Genomic DNA, 15,283 nt, shown 5'->3' with positions numbered 1-15,283 from the left:
CCCGTGGCGGATGAGGCCCTGGCACCGGCCAGCTCCAGCAGCTAAACCACGGCATGGCTTTACATGGGAGTAGTTTAGGCATCTGAAAGTTGAGCGCAAGGGGAAGCGGAGAGCGGGTGTCTGCCCAAAAGGCATCTGCCAGCAAAGTCACTCCACGGAACTCCTGGACAACATGAATGCATCCTGGGATGGGAATCTGTTGTGATCTTCTCGTGCTGCGCTCGGGAGAACCTGATCCGCCCTGCTGTGCCTGAGCATCGTCTGCACGGATGCGTGGTGCATGTCAATGGGCAACGCTTTCCCGTTAGCTCAAACTTAATTAGGAAAAATAAGAGCCATATGGTAATTCTGAATAGAGGCAAAACAATGTCTGTGTGTTTGGGTCTGGTATACTCAAATATTTTCCTAGAGCATTAATTTTTAATTCTTACATCAGACCCACATAAGCAAACATAAATAGGATTTTATACTTTACATAATCCATCCAGCTTGTGTTTGTTGTTACATATACTGAATAATCACTGCCTGCCTCTACATACAGAAGAGCTAATAATAAATATTAGGACACAAACTTACAAGTTAAATGAGCTACAGCTAAGTAGTCGATTAAAGGGACAACCATAATCTAAGGTTACAAAAGACTAAGTATTGCTTTTTCTAATGTGCTTTTCTCCTTCATTTCGGTCGCTCACCTGCCAAATCTGTACGAGGATGAGTGTACAGGAGAGCTCGGAGTCATTTGTGGCAATGTGCATAGATTACGGGGGTGTAAGCAGGTTAATGAGGACAATTAGACATGGGGAACGTATGCAGATGACTGACAGGGTTCATCCCCCGGTACGTATGGAAACCCACGATACTGTTCCCGGCCGCCGAGCGGGCAGCGGGGCCGTTACAAGAAGGAGCTGTTTGTTCCCGACGCCCCATCCCGGTTTCTTCTCCCCACTCGGTCACGCTGAGAGGGACGGGCTCTGCTCGGCGTGGGCTCGCAGGAGCGCGGCAATGTCCCCGCGGGCAGTGCGCTGGGCCAGCGACAGGGCCGAGTTACCGCCCTGCGGAGAGGGAGGAGGCGAAGACGTTACCGCCCGAATCCTTGCATCTCGCCCCAGCCAGCCCCGTAACAAGCCCAGCTCCATTCTCAACGGCCTCCACTTCTTGGCCCCACCACCGCCAAGGGAGGCTGCTGTCAACCTGCCCGCTGGCGATGAGTTTTCCTCCCCTCTCCTGTGAGCGGTTGGCCAGGGCTGCTCCGCACCCAGCTATTTACCCCCAAAACCTCCTCCCCTGCAGTTCATCCCTCATCAAAATGAGTCACCATCCTGCAAAACTCTTCCATGGTCTTTTGGGGCTTAACCTCAGCTGCACAAACCACACCTCAGCCGTGCCTTCCCTTGGTCCTCGTGCCCTCCCACATGTCTTAGTCATATGAGACTAAGACAAGTTCTGGTTTAATTAGAAAACAGTTGCATAACTATAAATGCAGCCACGCGGCCCATCGCTGCGAGCCCACATGGGAGGAGATTTCCACCAGCCGGCCGTGCAGATCCCAGCCCAGCCCCATCCCATGCATCCCCCGAGAGAGGCATCCGTTCTCAGGGGAGGGTTAATTCCTGCCAATTTCTTGGAGCTGAAGCTCTGCTGATTCCAGATGTCCAGGATTTCATCTTTTTTTTTTTTTTTTTTCCAGTTTACACCAGGTTGAGCTCTCCCCGCCAGTGCTCCTGCCCAGTCTATGACTGGGATGCGGGATGCTGCTGCAGCCACCCCATCTGCTGCACAGCAAGCACCAAAACCAGGGGTACTCTCCTAAAAGTGGTCCCCTGATTAGAAAGTGGACCAAAATTGCACTTCTTCACTTAAAAGCCACCACTCGGGGATTGTTGCCTGTAAAACCTGACCCCGCGTGAGCTTTCCCGGCCTGGTGGATGGGAGGTTGTGTACAGGACCGAACACGGTGCTGGAGCCTCACCTTGTCCGTCAGCGTGACCTGGCAACCGGGCTGGGCCAAGAGGAGCCTGACGATGTCGGCGTTGCCCTGCCGGCAGGCCAGCATCAGGGCCGTCGTCCCCTCCTCGTCCTGCAGGTTGACGTCGGCCTGGCAGGAGAGGAGGGCTCGCACCATGTCGTCCCGCTTGTGGCTGACCCCCAGCATCAGGGCGGTCTGGCCTCCCTGCAACCGCAGAGGGAAAGGCTGAGCACCCCTCACCCACCGCCTCCTACAGTCCTGCTTATTCAGAATGTTATATATAATAATGAGCCATTATTGCATAAATATAATAAGATCATAGAATCATAGAATGGTTTGGGTTGGAAGGGACCTTGAAGATTACCTGGTTCCACCCCCCTGCCCTGGGCAGGGCCACCTCCCACCAGCCCAGGTTGCTCCAAGCCCCGTCCAACCTGGCCTTGAACACCTCCAGGGATGGGGCAGCCACAGCTTCTCGGGGCAACCTGCCCCAGGGGCTCACCACCCGCACAGCCAACAATTTCTTCCTAATGTCCCATCTAAATCTCCCCTCTTCCAGTTTGAAGCCATTCCCCCTCGTCCTATCACTATACACCCTTGTAAAAAGTCCTTCCCCAGCTCTCCTGTAGCCCCTTTAGGTACTGGAAAGCCACAATAAGGTCTCCCCAGAGCCTTCTCTTCTCCAGGCTGAACAGCCCCAACTCTCTCAGCCTCTCCTCATAGGAGAGGTGCTCCAGCCCTCAGAGCATCTTCGTGGCCCTCCTCTGGCTCCCCTCCAACAGGTCCACTTCCTTCTTATCTTGGGGCCTCCAGAGCTGGAGGCACTACTCCAGGTGGGGTCTCACAAGAGTGGAGTAGAGGGGCAGAATCACCTCCTTGACCTGCTGTCACACTGCGGGGGATGCGGGCCAGGATATGGTTGGCCTGATTGTGTATTATTATTGCATAGTACATATATCACAATAATTTGTATTATTATTGCATATTATTATTAAATAACACTGGGGCACCGGTGCAAGAAATGCTCACTTGCACCATGGCCACTTGGAGGGTCTCTGCAGCAGCATGGGCCCGGCTCCTAGCTGCCCACAAAGGTCCTCCTGACCCTCCTGGGCAGTTTAACTTAGGTCTGGACTAACTTTACAGCTGTTTGGAAGAAGAGCTGGGTGAGGGCACTGCCATTTCCGAGACCAAAATGCGTGACTGATGAACAACTGCTTGCCAGCAAACCCGGGAATCCCACACCCCAGGGTCCACCCCGCACCGCTCCCCCCTGCTATCACTTCTTCAGACTTGAACTTTTTAGCACACACAAATTATTTTGCGAAATTTTCAGCCTTCCTTTTGTCTCTTTGTTTGAACCAGCTCCTGCGTCCCTTCGCAGGGAGCTGGTGGGTGGCCACGCTGCAGCTGAGCTAAGGTTGCTTTTGGATCTCTCGGGAAACGGCAACTCCAACCCAAGGTTCAGTGCTGAGTCTCAACCTGGCGCTGCACATGCAGCGTGAGGAACCCAAAGCATATCCCGCCCCACCCCGAGGGCTCTATGGAGACACGATGATGCCACAGCCCGAATTGGCATCGCACAGTGATGGCCGTACTATGAGCTCAGCAGGAGTCACTTTGGAGACACCTTTGCCAAATTAATTCCCGCTGCTCTCCGCCCACGGCCATGCCACGATCCCACACGGGGCCACGCTCAGTTTTTAAAGAAAGAGCAGAACTACACGGACGCACCTGGGCGGCTCGCAGGTTGACATCCCCCTCCTTCAGCAGCTTCATCACCACCTCCATGTCCTCGCCCGTCTCGGCGGCCGCCAGCGGGGTGAGCCTCACCGCCGTGTAGCCGGCGTGGTTCTGCAGGTCCAGGCGGCACACGCCTGGCGGGCGATGCGCCACACAGGGGACGGGGTCAGCCCCACGATGAGTCAGAGAGAGAGAGATGAGCAAATGGGAAGCAAAGAGGGAATTATAAAACACGCAGCCTCTTATATTCCCAGAAATTCCCATAATTGTACAGGATTGAGATTTATCTGTGTTACGTATCTCGTCTTGTAAGCACAGCATTGAAGGATATTTCGTGCTATGCATTGCTACAGTTAATTACAATTGCTGGGCTTAACTCAATTAACTTTCAAGACCATAACCAAAAAAAAAAAAAGGGGGAGGATAACTAATGCCTTGGGCATTATAAAACGAGCCATGTCTGATGGGCTGGGGCTAGGGTCCAGACTTGCCCCGGGGACCCGGCCACCTCAGGCACTCAGCGGTAGGAGGGGACAAACCACCGCAGCTCCCGGCATGTCTGCGGCAACAATCGGGTTATAGATGTGTATGATAATCTGCCATTTCCCTAACATTTAACAGATTGTCTGGCCCATGAGAAAAGGCCAAAGTGCCTTTATTCTTGCTGAGCGCGCGTGCATTTTTCCCCCGTACGAGCTCAGCTGAGATTTTTTCTTTCTTTGCAACACGAGCTGAAAGTTCAACAGTTTAAAATGGAATTTTTCTGCAGTGTGGTGGGGTTTGTTATGCTCTCAGGGGTCTGATCCTCCAGCTCTGAGCCACCATGTGGCGTTTGCTGCTACAAGAAGCTGGGAGAGCCACCCCCATCCCACGTGGTCCAGGGCCATGAGACACCCCTTGGCCACGGGAACCCTAAGCCCACTGCAAAGTCAGACTGCAAAGTCCTTAAGATGTGTCAGGGCCTTGTGGGCACTAACGAGCCTTAATGTCCCTGAGGAGCCTCAGCTGGGACCCCCGCCCACACCTACAGGCTCAGGTCCGAGCTATGGGGGAGGATGCTGGGCTTCAGATCAACCATGTCTCCTGGGTGGACCTTGGCCCCATGCTTGTATCTGGGATGGACCTTGGCCCTACACTCATCTCCTGGATGGACCTTGGCCCCATGCTTGTCTACTGGATGGCTCCCTTGCATGTAGGTTGTAGCTGGTCCCCAGCCCCACCTCTGTCACCTCTCCTTTTGCTCCTGACTGAACTCCCTGGGAAGACCCTCAACTTCATTCACTGTTTGCCAGTTCTCGGACTGTTAACGGACCTCCGTTACCTGGCTCTGCACACCGTGGTCATTCCCTGTGGAACCATGTCCCATGGGCAAGAGCGACGTAAAGTAACTTCCACACCCAGACCCAACAAAAACCACGGCTGAGCCGAGAGTTGCTGTTCCTACCTGTGTCTAGCAGGAGCTTTGCAATTGGGAAGTTGGAGTGGGAAACGCTGTAGTGAAGAGCCGTGTTGCCGTTCCTGTCAGCCAGGTTCACCACCATCTCCAGGAGCTGGGGCTGGATGGCCCCCAGTGCCTTGAGATATGCTGCGACCACCTCTGGGCTAGACGACTTGCGGCTCGACACCCGGAACCACTCCTGGCAGACGGTGCTCAGGACGTGCTGCTGAAAACACCAAGGTCTCGCCGTTAGTCCTGGGGTAGTCATCCTGCAAACCGGTCGCTGTCCCAGCTCCTTGCCCTGCACCGCTTTGTCCTGCGCTCTGGCATCACCCACCCGGTATTTAACTTGTGGTTTTGGGATTACTGCTGTAACTTAAGGGGGAAAGGAATTTCCTGTGGTAACTTGAATGAGTAAGCAGAGAAAGCCTTCATCCTCTTTTTTTTTTTTTTTCCCCCTTTTCCTTTCTTTTTGGCTGTTCTAAAACTGACTCAGAGATCATCTCATCCCCCTCACAAAGCCGTCCAGGGCTTGGTAGGGCACAGCCTGCAACGCACCATCAGGATAACCTTATCCATTAAATGTAACAGAGAGCAGGAAACACATCTGAAACGGGATTGAAAATTATCTGTACCAGATGCTTGTCACTTGCGGTCCCAGTTTCTGAGAGGTGCTTGCTGAGTAGTTGGCAGTCGGCAAGGAAATCTTCGGTGAGTTTGCATCTAAAGGGAAAATACTTTTGTAAATCCATCAAGAGACAGAACTTGGAGGAGGCATTGAAGCAGGAAGGAGAACATGCAGTTTATGTCAGAATATGTTCACACTTATGAAGTGCTGAACTCTATGGACACAAGTTGCCTTATTGACACAGATTTTAGGTACAAAGTTAAGCACTTAAGTAAGTGTTTAAGTCCACAACCCCAGATCTGTATGGTCAACTTCATCTTTTAAAAGAATTCTTAAAGTGGGGGAAAAAAAAATTCTTATTCCGGAATCTGCAAAGAACTTTACTTAGAAACTTTACTTGAGAGGGGAGAAATGAGCTAATTCTCACCAAATATGACTCACTTCACCTTTTCCACAGTCAAGCGTAGGGCCTGAATCAATCCCCATTAGATTCTGCAGTATCTCAAAAAACATTTAGCTCTTTAAAGCATTTCCCCATGTCTACAGAGGTCAGCGCCTGCCTTTCCATGGAGCAGATGAAGGACCGAAACCCAGCCCTGTGGGAGCGACCGAATGTGGCGCCGTGTGTCCTGTGGCTTCAGAAATGAGATGGAAAGCATGATCGCTGTCAGGTTGTCTCGTTACCTGTCAACCTTGTGCTGAGGGCAAGGCGCTGCTTCTGCTGATGGCTCCTGCAGGTCATCGTCCTCACGCCTCTCCTGTGAGGAGGTCCCCGATGAAGCCCCCTCGCTTTCACCTCCAGCTTTCACCTGTATGGGCTCCAAATCATCGGCTCTTCTCTCCGTCTCGCTCTCCACGTCCCCGTCCGATGGGCTGTCTTCACAACTTGTGTCTTCGCTTGAAGTCGTTTCGTAGCTATTTGAGGACACCACATGTTATTCCCTCCTTCCCGATCTGCAACCGCAGGGCCTGACCAAGACTCATTGAAGACACCCACTGACTCCAATGGGCCTTGGATGAAGCCCATTTTTATGCAAGTTAAAAGGTTAGAGCTGCAGCCAAACTTGGGGTTAGTCTTTTTTTTTTGGCTTCTTAAGGCAGCAGGAGCGTGATAGGAACAGTTAATTAGCAGCAGGCAAGGTTACTTCAGGGACTACTCAGTTGGTTTGGAGGGATGTCCATCACACAAGCCCCAGTGTGGCCAGGCAAGGGCTGTGTGCCCCGTCCCTGCTGGGAGCTGCCACCACGCAGATGGGGAGCCGTGAGAAACACAGACCCTGTGGCAAGGTGGGACAGGCGGCATGTGGGCAACCTTGAGGACCACTAGACAAAAACTGTGTTTGCAGCTCCAGCACAGACCATGCGAGCAGGCCTGCTAGAGAGACCTCTCTTCTGGTTGTCCAAAAGTATTAATAAAAATAACATCTTCCATAAGACAGAACATTTCACTCTGAGGGATCCCAAAACTTTTCTCAAACTAGTCGAGATTTCAGTGACTGTTGGTAGAAGAAGCTCCACACAACAAGAGTGAGTAACACCTGATGAACCCAACAGCAGTAGCCATCGAGCTGGGAAGTCAGAAAAGCATATGGCAGCAGAAAGCATCATCCAAACTTGCACACATAGATGTTTGCCCAGCGAAGGGACAGTGAAATCCGTCCTGCCCTCTTCATGCCAGCACACGTACTCCTCGGTAGAAGATGTGCCAGTGCTGCTCTTAGAGAGGCATCTACAGCACATGTTCTTGTACCTAGTTAGCTCAGAGGCCAAAGAATGTTAGCTATTGGATAGAGAGGGACCTGGGTGTTGGAGCACAACCTAAAATATGGGTCTCCTTCACCCCGAGGTAATTCCTTATTTATTGAAATAGTCTTTTCTCAGTCCCTGAACCAACTTTCGTTGGCTGCCGCTGGAGCATGGAGGCATGTTAGCGGCAGCGTGCCCACCCAGGCAATGCTGACCTCCTCCAAAACCCACCAAAGTTAGTGGGAATCCTCCCACGGACCCAGCTGGATTTTGGACAAAGCCTCAAAAGATGGGTGTGCAGAGAGTGTCAGTCCCCAGGTAGTCCCTCGCTGTGCAGAAAACACCAACCTCTTTTCTACAGGGTTACTTACAGGTTATCAGTGCTGGATTAAAGAAGGGAGAAAAGAGGCTCCATTTCAAATGGCCTTTTAATCAAGAGGTTTGAAGAGGAAAAGAGAGGGGGAAAAAAAGAATGACTTCTTCAGCGATACAGAGGACATCACATGTTAAAAGGCAGTTTTATCTTCTGAACGGATGCTTACCCACCATTTACCCCAACAAACTGAAGATTCTTTTTGGTCCCATTGCCTCCTGCATGGAAACCATAACCTTTCTTTTTCATGATAGATTTAAGACTTGTGGTTGGAGAGATTTCTAGCAAAATACAAAATAATAGATTAATTAAGCAGATGTGCCACAATTATCAATGATTATTCCCAACCTCTAGCAACAAACTATAAATGACAGCTGTAAGGATCTTAGTTCATCTTAGGAGATGCTTTTTAGGTCTTGCAAAACTACTGATGCACGTGGTCACACTCTGAACCTGCCCTGCCACCTTTAAAATACGCATCTCAAACATCTCCAAGTGACTGGGAATATAAAGAAAATGACTGGGAATTATATATGCATCCTATGAATATAAGTAGGTTTTACTTTTGTAATAATGTTTTCTTTTTTATTTTTTTCATTACTAACATATTGGAAATCTGCTATATAAATCTCCTATAACGCTACATGGATGAGTCTTTCCATCGGAGTTTGAATAGTCCCACACATGTTGCTTCTAAGTAATAGGTCACTCGTCTATTTGCCAGCCCCCCCCCAGTGAACAGGCAGCCTTCACGTTTGGATTCTTATCTTCATATAAGCTAAAATTATTTTAGATGAACAGCTGTGAGTGGGAACAGGTCTTTTCCCAGCCTAGTCGCTCAGTGAGCTTGATTTGGTTTTGGTTCTGGTGAACTTCACGTTGATTTACCTCACGAGTCCTATACCCTTGCAAATTGGGATGTCCAATCCAATTAAGAAAAATGGTTATTTGATGGAATAGTACGGCCACTTTTGGAAGCTGGTCCTGCACATAACTGAGGCACAGCTTCATCAACTCCTACATGGTTTGTTTGCTTTTTTTATTTAAGGTCACATAGCTTATTCTGTGCAGAGGTTTCCCATTCTCATACATGTTTAGGAGGGTCTATTTCTGATCTGATACTAATTACACCACTGAGCTCCACCGCACCACCCCTGCTCAACACTTGAATAAATGGGAAGAGATTTGGCCCAGACACTTTGAAACCTATGCCAATATTATTTACCCAACTGTTGATAGTGTGTGTTCGAATTCTCCTTATCCGCGGGCCCCTGCGTAGAGTAGGCAGACAACAACGAGTTTAAGGAATTAACTAATTGGTTCTGAATGGAGCTGAGCTTGGAGGCCGGCTGTTTAATAGCGCTCGCTAACTCGGGGTAGCCATGCTCCAAACACAACCACTGCTCCTGCAAAAGCTCCTGGATCTTTTTTACATATTGGCCGATGGGGTCAACAGCAGGGAGATCCTCGTGGTCAGGTGGACCTTCCTCTTCCAGCCCATCTCGAGGTTTAGCTTCGCCAAAGCCTGCCTTGTTTTCTCCTGTGTTTGAGCCAATTCTTGTTCCTCGATAGCCTTCTGCAGTCACCGCGTGCGCAGCGAGACTCTGGGTATCGTAGTTATTCCTGTGGTTTTGATTGTCATCGCTGAGGTGCTCATCAATCTTCAGTTGGGTGAAGCACGGTGCATGAAGGCCAGCCTCAATGTTGGCTTCACCAAAATGTCCGGGTCCCTCTCCACTGACACCGCTGCAAGCATCTGCCAGTCCCTGGTCTCTCTGAGCACCCAGCTCCATTGCCTGCGCGTTCATGTTGTCTGCTCTGCAGACGCTGCATCCCATGGATTTGGTGGCGAGTGGGATATTTACGTTGATGCCTTTATCGTGGGCTTGCTTGGCCCCGGTTACCTGCGAGAGGTCGGTGTTCACCGCAGCATCGTAGCACTGCAAAGCCCCGCTGCTCTGCCTGGACGGTGGCGTGGCATCTTTGGTGTTTTCCCGGCACAGCTTCTCTTCCAGCTGAGCTTTGGAGCTGGCCAGTAACTTGATGCTTTTCTCCTTCTCCTTGATCTCATGATCCTGCTGCTCCAGCACTGCCCTGATCTGCTCAAGTTCTTCCTTCTTCTTGCTCAGCTGCTCTTCCAGAGCAGCAATATGCTGCTTCAGTGCAGCGACCCCGCCAGGCTCTCCAGCATCACCAGGCTGAGGACCACAGCTCTCCTTGTTCTCCCCAACCCGGACACTCCCCTCCTCAGCTTTCTTCAGCACATTCGGAGCGATTTCACTCACCCTTAACTCCCCTTCCCCAGGGTTTGTGTTCTCCTCTGCGAGCTGGAGGGCACCCGGTGATGCTGGTTCACCCCCAGCCAAGGCAGAGCGACTGCTGGTGTCGGCGGCATCCCCCTCCTCGCCTCCACTCTCCATCACCACCTGCAGCGGCAGCACTGCGGGATGCTGGCTCTGCCACGGGGGCTGCATCTGCTCCTGCCCCGGGCTGCCTCCACTGGGATGCTCCTTCTGCCCCAAGGAGACATCTTGCTCCGAGCTCATCTCCTGGGGGAGATTTAACACGGTGCCATCGGAACTGGGCGAACGCAGCATGGGGCAAAACGTGCTTTCGGAGCCGCTCTGGTCCTGGCAGGGCTGGGGAGGCGGCCGGAGGGGTGAGGGCACCCGTGCGTCCCCCAGCGGGGGCTGGCCGGGCGGCAGAGCGGCGGGCATGCTGGAGGCTCGCAGTAGCTGCGGCCGCCCCCGGAGCTCATCCTCCTGCCGCCCCAGCTCCGCCTGTCGCCACGTCTCCGCCAAAAGGGCTTTTCTCCGGTAACTCGGCTCATCGGCCACGGGAAAGGTCACCTCGTCGGGCAGAAGGGGACGGGGGGTCTCCTCCGCCCCCAGGGACGCCTTTCGCTGGGGGAAGGAGCAGGTCGCCGTCCAGCTCTTGCTGGGAGCGGACACGCATCCACGGGAGCCGTTCTCAGGCAGGCTGAAGTTTCGGGGCAGGGTGCTGAATTTCGGCTGCTTGGCTTTCCGGTGGATGTGAACTCTTCTGATGGTGTGCCCTTTCTCGATGTCGTCCACGTACTTCAGGAAGTCCAAGTCCAAGTGAAAGCCGTACGGCGTCTCCACCGAGTAGGGGAGGCTGCGGGGCGGCTCCCTCTCCCCGTCGGGCTTGGGTGGCTGGCCATTTGCTGAAACAACCCAAAGAAGAGACAATTGGATTTTGAAGACAACAAAAAAATTAACAAAAAAAAGACGTTCGGAGCAGGGGAAAAAATGTTACTGCTTTTGTCATCTCAGTTTCGGGCAGGCGGGGGGCTGCAGCTTGGCACTGCGGAGGCTCATGGTGAAGCTGCGCAGAGACGCAGCAACACGTGCAAAGGTCCGATACGGTTTTCCAGAGGTGAATCAGGTAATTGTTGCACTGAGGAAGCCAAAAATTTGCTGAAATCATGGCTCTAATTGGCAATTAAGCAAACAGCAGGTTTTGCAGGCAGAGCTACGTGTCTGCATAAGTATAAAAAGCTGCCTGATGTATAATAAATCCAGCTCAGAAAACAAAGGTGGAGCCAATCTGTGACAATTACATTTTTCAAGGCTTTTGGTTTGGTTTTAACTTTTCAGTGGCGTAGGTAGCACCGCACACGCCAAGCAGGCAAATCATCGCGTCGTTTTGTCTGCAAACACCAGGTCACAAATTAATTCCTTGAAAATGATGGATAGAGCACCGGGCAGAGGCCGGACCCAGACAGCGCCAGCCAGGGCTGCCTTATACAGCCGCAGCCATGCGAAACACGTGCCTCCCAAGGTGACCGGCTGCACGGCACCCAGCACGGCTTTTAATTGAGGAAAATCACCACGAAATGCGTGACGGTGTGTTTGCCCACCCAGCCGTCGCAGGCAAACCGCGCGGCTCCGGCCGTGCAGCCCCAGCCTCCTGGTTTAACACACCTTCATGCAGTCAGATCCAGCCTGCAAAAATTCACGGCCCCCAAATTTCAGCCTTGAGGGTCTAAATAGTTAACCCCCTGCATCATTGCTCATTTTTCTTTATGTGGCAAGTCCCTGAAATCACCGTGGTTTGGGCTGCTTTGCACCTCCAAGCAAACACGCCGTGCTCTGCAAGGAGGAGGAGGAGCAGCTCGACCAGGAGAAGGTACGTTTCGCGGCTGCTCCCTCTCTCTCCATCCTGGTACAGCAGCTGTGCGGGGACCAGGAGAATTTGGCACAGCTTTTGGGTGCCGCTCCTCACAGAGCATCACCGAGATGCAGCCGCCTTTCTCATGGGAAGCGGCACGTGAAAGTCAGAGGAATGACAGAGGGAAAACGTCACACAGGGGAATACAGCACGAGGGGAAAGCCCGGCCGGTGGGACCGGAGGAGATCTGTCCCATCTACGCACTGCAGAGGACGGGAGGACAAATAGGAACTGCACTGAGAGCTGTGACCATGTTTTTGCTGCGGTTTAGGAAGTCTGCATAATACATGAACGATGCATTTTTCATCTCCTGGCCTGAGCTCGTATCTATAGAAAACAGGTTATTTACAGTATTTCTGGTAAGGAAATTACTCCAGGGGTTGGTTGGGGTATTTTTTTCCAGGAAACAAATGAGCAAACAAACATCCCGTCGCCTCCATACCATCTGTCTTCTCCATGGTGGGGTCTAATCAGGCCGTCAGTTAAGCATCCTCTGACACGCTAGGGCAGATGAGTCGCTTCACCCTTGAAAAAAAGAAACAGACACTTTTAATTTAAAAAAAAGCTCAATTATGCAAACTTAATCTCTCCTTAAAGCCTTATACCTCTTCACAGGCTGCCCCCCTCTTATTCCCCATATTCTGCAGCCCAACTGTGTCTGCTAAGCACTTTCAAGCTGCTTAAATCAATAGCGCCTTTTCCAGTGGCAACAACTCGTGCTTCACAGACACATCCCAGGTAGTTGGCTCTTATAAAACATCCCCTGCATTACAGACGGTTGTGACTGCAAAAGAGAAAGGAGAGATGTTTAGGATCATTTCTACTGGGCTTGAGATAGATGGCACAGGGACTCTTCATAGACTCCTGTAAGCTGGATATAGCCAACATAATATAACATCTCCGAAAACAGCGAAGGATATAAACTATGCACAGAAATGACTGTTTTGTCACCTTTTTTTAAAAAAAATCCATAACAACCAAAGATTCAAAATTTATGTTAAATCTTGTTCAAATGAAACCCATTATTTCAGAGCATGTCCATACCGTTATAAAGACCCTTTGCCAAATGGCACTAAAATACAATGCTTTCATATCAGGGAAGATCTTCAGGTGGAGATCTACCACAGCCTACATCGTGAACTTCCCATCCAGCCTGGTCTGTATCGCCCTCCAGCTCTTTCCCATCATGTGGACGCAGGTAAGACCCGCCTGGCGCATGAGAGGAGATTAAGTCTGGGAACAACCCAGGAAAGTCCTTGGTGAAGCTTCTCTCCTCCATGCCCTTTAGAAAGACACGTGGAGGAGGCTGGCAAGGGCGAAGGAGGTTGAGGCAGTTGGACATCACTGTAGGAGGCTTCCTGACTTGCATGAGAAGGGCACCATTGCTCAGAGCGAGAAGATCTGTTTTTTAATTCCTGTTACAGGGGAAAAAGTGGGGGTTTCTTGGAGAGTAGGTTGCTTGGTTAGGATTTTCCTTCAAGTATCTAATTTGTTTCCTGGACAGAGGTGATCCCACAACAGCTTATCTGGCAAGATAACTGGATATGCACTACAGATTAGGATATATAGATATTCTCTTCTAAAAGCACTGACATGGTTTAACTACAAGAAACACCAGTGGGAAAGCAAAGTAAAATCCTGCTGCATTGTTATCATAGGGCAGATATTTTGAAAGATCAAAACCTTTTAAAGAAACAATTAGTTCCGTCAATGAGGTAGACGTCTTTGTTGTCAATGTACAGCCCCGATGGAAAGTTGGGAGGGTCCCAACCCAAGGACAACATCTAAACTCTCAAAAGCTCCTCCAGGTTTGGTACCTCCTCAATGCTCATGCAGCCAGACAGCAACACTGATGCCCACCCAACACCACGCGAGCTTCTGAAACACCTTGACCAGTGGCCTCCTGACGTGCTCTCCAATTAACTGCACTTCTATAAAAGGTAATTTCTTCTGTCTCCTTCTGCCAATAAACAGCACATGCCAAAACGAATGCTAACCTCTTTCTCAAATATTTTTTTTAATTTTTTGATTACAGTCAATTATAGATCCCATCTACAGTCTGACCAGCTACACTTCACTCTTTTAAGTAATTTATTTAGACAGGGGGCAAAGCCAGTGAATAGGATGCCGTTTAATATCTAGATAATTACATCCATTTGGTTCATTTATGAGCTGGCTGGGTCCCAACTCTGCGGCCCAAGATGATACTATGACTTTTCTCTTTTGACCAATCTACTTCAAAATCGCCTCGTAAAGGGATGCTGAATGTACCCGACCAGCTTGCTGATGTTCTCCTGCCGCCCCCTCGGGCCAGCTCAGGCGTGGGGTGGATGGCTTTCAGCCAAAACCGCGGCTCCTTGGACCCCACGGGTGCTGTCTGATGCCAATCTCTAATAAAAATGAGCTAAAAAAAAATTTAAGTGATCTGCCAAAAGAAGCGTACCTGTACACCCAGGGTCCAGCCCACAATTCGGGGCAGCACAGTACTTTTAGGTGGTTCCCCATCCTGCTAATAATACCGGTTATGCTGACCCTCTGTTGGGTTCTATATTTGCTGAGTTTTCCTCTACTGAATAAAACTGAAGAATACTTATTTTCCTTTCCAGGCAGGCGACGTCGCCACACGCACGGCATTGCTGATTTTTACCTTGCATGAAATTACATTGCTTTTCTCAAGGCAGGAATAAATAGGTACAGAAATGGAAATCAAGAAGGCAAATACATGAGAAGGCAACAACACAGGGTGAAGTGGTTTTATTCCCTGGGGCAGCCCATCTGCAGGGACAGTGTACTGTCTTTTTAACTAGCCCTGTCTCAAACACTGGCTCTTTACAGCCACATTTAACCCCTCTTTTACTCTGTCCCACTTGCCAGGCGATGTAAGCGCCCGCCCACTCCCCCAGCCAGCACAGCCAGCAGAAAGGAGAGCAGCATTACACCCCGGAAGATTTAAAGAACAAATTAACTGAACCACAAAGACAAATATATATGAATTTCATTCTCCGAGAGCATCTTGCTAGTAATTTTAAATTGGAAACATTTAACCCTGTGCCTATAAATAAGAAGATAATTCATCCCCGCTGAGCAGCACGTTAGCACAGTCTCATTAGCTATAACACAACGGGTTTTTGAGCTCTGCCTGTCCTGTTCTCCTGCACTGCAGCAATGGCTTTAGCACTTTGTGGTGAAAGGAAAAAC

The 15,283-nt window shown here is 50.6% G+C and overlaps 1 protein-coding gene across 1 annotated transcript; it reads right to left on the bottom strand.

The window, feature by feature from the left end:
* Nucleotides 1-950: 950 nt before the first annotated feature.
* Nucleotides 951-12,543, bottom strand: KANK4 (KN motif and ankyrin repeat domains 4). Its single transcript, XM_009884011.1, has 9 exons — nt 12,528-12,543; nt 9,120-11,078; nt 8,064-8,175; nt 6,460-6,690; nt 5,783-5,870; nt 5,154-5,373; nt 3,701-3,843; nt 1,970-2,170; nt 951-1,052 (listed from the first exon to the last, which is right to left on the bottom strand). Exons 1-9 carry the CDS (start codon nt 12,541-12,543, stop codon nt 951-953), a joined length of 3,072 nt encoding a protein of 1,023 aa, XP_009882313.1.
* Nucleotides 12,544-15,283: the final 2,740 nt, after the last annotated feature.

The sequence above is a fragment of the Charadrius vociferus genome, unplaced genomic scaffold (genome assembly GCF_000708025.1).
Source record: "Charadrius vociferus isolate BGI_N301 unplaced genomic scaffold, ASM70802v2 scaffold423, whole genome shotgun sequence".
NCBI classification, from domain to species: Eukaryota; Metazoa; Chordata; class Aves; order Charadriiformes; family Charadriidae; genus Charadrius; species Charadrius vociferus.
Note: the sequence above shows the minus strand (reverse complement) of the source record. Positions and strands in the feature narration are given on the sequence as shown.